Source organism: Bos grunniens, chromosome 2, assembly GCF_055505025.1.
Source record: "Bos grunniens cultivar Pamir isolate PY7600 chromosome 2, Bosgru_T2T1.0, whole genome shotgun sequence".
NCBI classification, from domain to species: domain Eukaryota; kingdom Metazoa; phylum Chordata; class Mammalia; order Artiodactyla; family Bovidae; genus Bos; species Bos grunniens.
In genome coordinates this window covers 39,038,602-39,046,797 of record NC_141166.1, presented here as the reverse complement: position 1 = coordinate 39,046,797, position 8,196 = coordinate 39,038,602, and the positions used below count along the sequence as shown (strand labels likewise).

The 8,196-nt window shown below is 39.4% G+C and overlaps 1 protein-coding gene across 23 annotated transcripts in view; it reads left to right on the top strand.

Annotated features, from left to right (window-relative positions):
- Positions 1–8,196, top strand: part of UNC80 (unc-80 subunit of NALCN channel complex) — a 230,089-nt gene that overhangs the window by 171,242 nt on the left and 50,651 nt on the right. For all 23 annotated transcript variants that reach the window (XM_086342424.1, XM_086342463.1, XM_086342385.1 and 20 more), the window contains 4 exons: positions 118–386; positions 1,837–1,971; positions 5,955–6,093; positions 7,277–7,373. In XM_086342424.1, coding sequence (XP_086198550.1) covers positions 118–386; positions 1,837–1,971; positions 5,955–6,093; positions 7,277–7,373 — 640 coding nt within the window. The remainder of the gene's footprint in view (positions 1–117; positions 387–1,836; positions 1,972–5,954; positions 6,094–7,276; positions 7,374–8,196) is intronic.

Below are 8,196 nucleotides of genomic sequence, written 5' to 3'. Positions count from 1 at the left end.
GTAGGTCTTCACATCCCCGAGTTGGAAACAGCAGGGCCCTAGGGTTGGACTGCCCTCCATGCTGACATGGGGATTGGCATGGGGCTAAACCTGCCTCTGTGTCTTCATGTCTCACAGCTGGAAAGGAACTCTTTGGCCTTGACACTCTTCAGAAAAGCTTGTGGATCCAGCTCCTGGAGGAGATGTTCCTGGGCATGCCTAGTGAGTTCCCCTGGGGAGATGAAATCATGCTTTTCCTCAACGTCTTTAATGGGGCTCTGATCCTGCACCCAGAAGACAGTGCCCTGCTCAGGCAGTACGCGGCCACGGTCATCAACAGTGCCGTGCACTTCAACCACCTCTTCTCCCTCAGTGGCTACCAGTGGATTCTGCCCACCATGCTGCAGGTACGTGGGCCTCCTCCCCTGCCCATTCAGAAGGTCAACAAGGTCCATGCTGAGACTTTAGCTGATCGAATTATCTGTTTTCGTGACCTGAGAAGGCACCAAATGAAACCCCCACAAAGATTTACCGAAGGTCACAGTATTCCATTCTATCCTGAGATTTCCCAGATCTGAGCCACAGTTCCCCGTTTCTTCTGGGCCCGTGGTTCTCAAAGTGAAATCTCTGAACCAGCGGCATCAGCATCACTTGGGAATTTGTTCCAAACGCACATTCTTGGGCCCCATCCTAGACCTACTTCATCGGAAACTCTGGAGTCACAGCCCAGGAATCTGTGTTTTTACAAAGCCTCTGGGTGGTTCTGATGCCCTCAGAAGTTTGAGAACCATTATTCAAATGTGAGGCAAGTGTTCAATTGCTGTTTCTCCCAAGAGATTTTGCAATCTCTCTCTGAAAAGAGATTTTCAAAATTGCTGTTAAATTTGGTATAATGAGGTGGTTGGAGGAGATGAATGTAGCAGGAACAGTTTTCCCTTAATCATGTCTAACGTGTATGTGGCCCCATTGAGGGGTACTGAATAAAGTTCAGAAAGGGCCTGGGGGCTCATCCTAGTTCTCTGTTTTTATGGAAATTTTAGTAAATCATAGAAGAAGTAATACATGCTTATGTAAAGTGGAGTTTGCTCAACCTACAGAGGCAAGAAATTGACTTTTAATATCATCAGGGCTCTCTGTCCTCTTTTTAAATAGTTGGAATTTTATCTATTTTCCATTATTATAGCTTCTTAAATAATTATCAAAAACAATAAATGTTCATTATAAAATTCAAAAGAAGAAAGTTTAGATAAGAAAATAAAGATCATCTATAATCCTCCTTCCTAGATAATCATTGTTTGCACATCTTGAAAATTCTGGTGCTCTCTCTCCTACTTTTTTTAAAACAGAAGTTGGAGCATACCATATGTTCAAGTTTTTGCCTACCTTTTTTTTAATGTGACACTAAGAATGTTGTGGGCATTTTCCCTGTAGCTACATTTAGCACTATATAGCATCTTTTAAAAAATAGTTGCATAGTACTCAGTTGTATGCATATAAATAATTCACTTAATCCCAATTTATGAATAATTTAGGTTTCAAATTTTCTACTATTTTAATGCCTTAATGCCTTGCAGCAGGCATTCCTGTATATACATCTTTGTATATTTGTTTAATTGTTTTCTTATGACAAATCACTAGTCATAAACTTCCTGGGGAAATAGTATATTTTATTTTTTGCATTTTTATGTATATTTCTAGATTTCTTTCAAAAAGGTATATACCACTTTATCCTCCCCGCTATCAGTTTATGAAATTAGTCATTTCCCTCCATGCTTCCCATGGCTATGAGCTTGTAAAGCAAACACAACTCTAGTAAGCTGTTAAGGCCTTTTCTGAATATGTGCTGTTTTCGCACAGGTGTACTCTGACTATGAAAGCAATCCTCAGTTGCGTCAAGCCATTGAATTTGCCTGCCACCAGTTCTACATTCTACACCGCAAGCCCTTCGTGCTCCAGCTGTTTGCGAGTGTGGCCCCTCTCCTGGAGTTTCCTGTGAGTAAACTCTGTGGAAGTAAATAAAGGACCAACCCAATGAGAAAAACCAAGTTTGTTTATTCAGAACTCACTATAGCAGTGGATTCCTGGGCTGGTTATTACAGGTTGTGGATCAGAATTCTGTTTTTATGTATGGCCATTGTCCATTTATGTTCTGTCCATTTATGGATCTCTGCCACACCCCACAGTAGAATTTGAGCTCCATTAAAGTGAGATCTTGATCTGATTTTTGTTTGCCTTTGCTTGATTTTAGTTGTTGTTTTGTTTGGTCATTGTCCATTTCTGTTATCAGGCTCTCAGCTCTATTCTTCAACCTATGGAATGCAAATACCCTAAATCATTTCTCTTTCAATAAGAAATTTGTCTGTCTTCAGCATTTCTCTTCAAGCCTCATTTCAGCCCCTAGGATGTAAATAGACCAATTCTCTAGTTTTTTTTAATTAATAAAAGAATGGAAAATAGAAAATGATAAAAGGAAAAGATTCTCGAACTTACGGTTTCCTGGGGGGAAGGGACAGTTATGGAGTTTAGGATGGATGTGTACACATTGCTACATTAAAAATGGATAACCAACAAGGTCCTACTGTACAGCAAAAGGAACTCTGCTCAGTGTTATGTGGCAGCCTGGATGGGAGGGAAGCTTGGGAGGAGAATGGATACGTGAATATGTATGGCTGAGTCCCTTGTGCTATCCACCTAAAACTATCACAGCATTGCTAATCAGCTATACTCCAATAAAAAAGTTTAAAAAAAAAAAAAGGAAGAGTTTCTGGTTCTCATTTCTATCACTGTTCAGCACTTACCCTGTTTTATTTTTATGCAGAGTATTTATACTGTATCACGTACAATACCTGTATTTGTTTCACTAATATGTATCTCCGCTACACCCCACAGTAGAATTTGAGCTCCAATAAAGTGAGATCTTAATCTGATTTTTGTTTGCCTTTGCTTGATTTTAGTTGTTGTTTTGTTTGTATGGTTTTTGCTTTTGTTTCTGTTTTGCTATAACCTCAGTGCACAGAATGATGCCTGACACACAGTAGGAATTTAATGAGGATCTGTTGTTTTTAATGAATGAATCAAAGCCATTTTACAGAGACAGCAAGTATCTATTCTGGAGATATTTCAATAGATTATCAAATAGGAACCACAAAATTCCCAGGGTTTTCAAAATAAGCTTCTGTTTCTCAAACATATTTGATTTCATTATGGAAATTTGGGGGGGAATGCTGAGTCCAACTATCAAAGACCAGAGGAAACACTGGCATAAACTATTTTGGCAGTTCACATTTCTGTATTTTCAAGAGTTTCCATAAAGATCTCTTTTGTACCGGATTAGCTTTTCCTTTTGATGCTTTTGAACTGTGGTGTTGGAGAAGACTCTTGAGACTTCCTTGGATTGCAAGGAGATCCAACCAGTCCTTACTAAAGGAAATCAACCCTGAATATTCATTGGAAGAACTGATGCTGAAGCTGAAAATCCAATACTTTGGCCACCTGAATCAAAGAACTGACTCATTTGAAGAGACTCTGATGCTGGGAAAGATTGAAGGCAGGAGGAGAAGGGGATGACGGAGAATGAGATAGTTGGATGGCATCACCAACTCAATGGACATGAATTTGAGTAAACTCCAGGAGTTGGTGAAGGACAGGGAGGCCTGGCATGCTGCAGTCTATGGGATCACAAAGAGTCAGACATGACTGAGTGACTGAGCAACAAGCATTTAATAGATTCTTTAAAATTAGGCATTCCATTCCAAAATCATACAGTAGCACGGTTGGATGCAGAATTACGTAAACTGAATACCACCTAGATAATTGTTATCAGTGGCAGTGTTTTGAAACTTGAATTCCTGATCAAACCATATTAATACTGAGGTAGGAATTAATAAACTAAAATAGCTCTTCTTTAAATTGAAGTGTAGCTGATTTACATGTTGTGTTAATTTCTGTTGTATAGCAGAGTGATTCAGTTTTACATAAATATGCATTCTTTTTATATTCTTTTCCATTATGATTTATCATAGGATATTGCTTACTGGTGGACACTTAAGTTGTTTCCTTGTTTTGGCTACTGTGAATAGTGATGCTATTCATATGGGTGCATGCGTCTTTTTGAATTAGAATTTTCTCTGGATATATGCCCAGGACTTGGTTTGCTGGGTCATATAATAGTCCTATTTTTAGTTTTCTAATGGTATGGACCTAACAGAAGCAGAAGATATTAAGAAGAGGTGGCAAGAATACACAGAACTGTACAAAAAATATCTTTATGACCCTGATAATCACAATGGTGTGATCACTGACCTAGAGCCAGACATCCTGGAATGTGAAGTCAAGTGGGCCTTAGGAAGCATCACTACAAACAAAGCTAGTGGAGGTGATGGAATTCCAGGTGAGCTATCTCAAATTCTGAAAGATGATGCTGTGAAAGTGCTGCACTCAATATGCCAGCAAATTTGGAAAACTCACAGTGGCCACAGGACTGGAAAAGGTCAGTTTTCATTCCAATCCCAAAGAAAGGCAATGCCAAAGAATGCTCAAACTACCGCACAACTGTACTCATCTCACACACTAGTAAAGAAATGCTCAAAATTCTCCAAGCCAGACTTCAGCAATACGTGAACCGTGAACTTCCAGATGTTCAAGCTGGTTTTAGAAAAGGCAGAGGAACTAGAGATCAAATTGCCAACATCTGCTGGATCATTGAAAAAGCAAGAGAGTTCCAGAAAAACATCTATTTCTGCTTTATTGACTATGCCAAAGCCTTTGACTGTGTGGATCACAATAAACTGTGGAAAATTCTTTAAGACATGGGAATACCAGACCACCTAACCTGCCTCTTGAGAAACCTGTATTCAGGTCAGGAAGCAACAGTTAGAACTGGACATGGAACAACAGACTGGTTCCAAATAGGAAAAGGAGTACATCAAGGCTGCATATTGTCACCCTGCTTATTTAACTTCTATGCAGAGTACATCATGAGAAACTCTGGGCTGGAAGAAGCACAGGCTGGAATCAAGATTGCCGGGAGAAATATCAATAACCTCAGATATGCAGATGACACCACTCTTATGGCAGAAAGTGAAGAGGAACTCAAAAGCCTCTTGATGAAAGTGAAAGAGGAGAGTGACAAAGTTGGCTTAAAGCTCAACATTCAGAAAACGAAGATCATGGCATCTGGTCCCATCACTTCATGGAAAATAGATGGGGAAACAGTGTCAGACTGTATTTTTTTGGGCTCCAAAATCATTGCAGATGGTGATTGCAGCCATGAAATTAAAAGACACTTACTCCTTGGAAGGAAAGTTATGACCAACCTAGATAGCATATTGAAAAGCAGAGACATTACTTTGCCAACAAAGGTCCATCTAGTCAACGCTATGGTTTTTCCAGTAGTCAGGTATGGATTTGAGACTTGGACTGTGAAGAAGGCTGAGTGCCGAAGAATTGATGCTTTTGAACTGTGGTGTTGGAGAAGACTCTTGAGAGTCCCTTGGACTGCAAGGAGATCCAACCAGTCCATTCTGAAGGAGATCAGCCCTGGGATTTCTTTGGAAGGAATGATGCTAAAGCTGAAACTCCAGTACTTTGGCCACCTCATGCGAAGAGTTGACTCATTGGAAAAGACTCTGATGCTGGGAGGGATTGGGGGCAGGAGGAAAGGGGGCAACAGAGGATGAGATGGCTGGATGGCATCACTGACTCAATGGACATGAGTTTGAGTGAACTCCGGGAGTTGGTGATGGACAGGGAGGCCTGGTGTGCTTCGATTCATGGGGTCGCAAAGAGTCGGACACGACTGAGTGACTGAACTGAACTGAACTGAACTGAAGGAATTTCCATACTCTCTTCCCTAGTGGCTGCACCAACTTACATTCCCACTGGTAATGTGTAAGGGTTCCCTTTTCTCCACACCCTCTCCAGCATTTGTTACTTATAGACTTTTCAGTGATGGCCCATGACTTTTCTTTACACAGGATGCTGCCAATACTGGATCCAGCAAAGGTGTGTCAGCTCAGTGCCTGTTTGACTTGCTGCAGTCCCTGGAGGGAGAGACCACTGACATCCTGGACATCTTAGAGCTGGTCAAAGCTGAGAAACCTCTTAAATCATTGGGTAAAAGGAAAATTTGCCTTGACATTCTTTTTCTCCTTGTAATATTTTTAGTGACTTAATACTGAATATTTTGAACTAAATGAAAACAGCAACATAAGTGGGGCTTAGTATCAGTTAAATGAATACATTTTCCTATGCCCTGTTTCTTAAATTTCTTATAATTCTTAAAGTGTTAAGGATTCTCTCCCATGAAAACTGGGAGAAATACCAACAACCTCAGATATACAGATAACATATGGCAGAAAGTTAAGAACTAAAGAGCCTGTTGATGAAGGTGAAAGAGGATAGTGCAAAAGCTGGCTTGAAACTCAACATTAAAAAAACCTAAGAACATGGCATCCAGTCCCATCACTTCATGGCAAATAGAAGGGTAAAAAGTGAAAACAGTGATAGATTTTATCTTCTTGGGCTCCAGAATCATTGCAGATGGTGATTGCAGCCATGAAATTAAAAGACACATGCTCCTTGGAAGGAAAGCTATGACAAACCTAGACAGTGTATTAAAAAGCACAGACATTACTTTGCCAACAAAGGTCCATATAGTCAAAGCTATGATTTTTCCAGTAGTCATGTATGAATGTGAGAGTTGGACCATAAAGAAGGCTGAACACCAAAGAATTGATGCTTTTGGACTGTGGTGTTGGAGAAGAGTCTTGAGAGTCCCTCGGACTGCAAGGAGATCCAACCAGTCCATTCTAAAGGAAATCAGTCTTGAATATTCATTGGAAGGACTGATGCTGAAGCTGAAACTCCAATATTTTGGCCACCTGATGCGAAGAACTGACTGATTTGAAAAGACTCTGATGCTGGGAAAGATTGAGGGCAGGAAAAGAAGGGGGACGACAGCGGATGAAATGGTTGAATGGCATCACCAACTCAATGGACATGAGTTTGAGCAAACTCCCGGAGCTGGTGATGGACAGGGAAGCCTGCTGTTCTATTAGATGAGAGTTTTTTAATTACCAAAAAAACACTTTTATTTGTCATATGATTATTCAAAAACAGAATAAAATTTTTAGTCCCTTAAGATGAGGAAATTGAGTGTTCACAGTTTAGGAATAAAGTCTATTAAAAAAAAATACCTACAAAATATCACTAGAAAGAAAATGTTAGGAATGATAAGCTCCTCTTTATCCCTGACAGAATCCACTCTGATTGTGTGCCTTGACCTCTGTCCCTTTAGATTTCTGCTATGGAAATGAAGACCTGACTTTCTCTATAAGTGAAGCCATTAAGCTGTGTGTTACAGTGGTGGCATATGCTCCTGAGTCATTCAGAAGGTAACTGCACACTTTAATCTGTGCCTTGTAATAAGTAAATATGGCAAGGGAAATAAAGCTGAGTGAATACAAAGGTTATGTTTGTTAATATTAGCATGTAACATTCTGGCAAGTCCATTTGCAAAACTAAATGTAGGAAACTTGTCATAGCAGAGGTTATGAAAAATACAGTAAATTTTCATCAATTTGAAATCCTCTAATTTAGAATTTATGCATCAGCTAAGATGTTTAGGAAATATTATCTTCACGTGTAATTGAAATTTGATTTAGTATTAATTTCTCAATAGACATTTAATCTATTTTAGAAAACTCCTTTTAGGGAAAAATAAGGACTCTGTCACACAAAGAGCAGGAAGATAAATCATGCCTATCATTTTCCAAGAGCAGGGAGCCCAGAGGCCTCACATGGAGAGTGTTATTCCGATTCTAGGATGTTACCTGTGAGATATATATATATATATATATGTTTGTGTGTATAAATGATATGTGAAGTGAAAGTCAGTCTCATCTCTCTATTAAAATAGGTCTTCTAAAGGCAGAGATAATAATTCAAATGAATTGTGGATAGTTCCCTTTTAATATACATGCTTAAAAATAATTAAGTTGCATTTTTTTCAAAATGTTCCATTATTCTGACTTAACCAACTCTTTGGCCTTTCCTCCTCCTCCTCCTCAATTATGTAACATTAGGAAACCTCTTCTTTTTAATTTCTCAATGAGGTAGTCAATAATTTTTATTTGATATGTAGACTTTTCCCGAGCTTGTGTGGAGTGGTGTACTGGTGAACATTTCACGACTAGATCTCTGTAGCTTTGCCAGTTT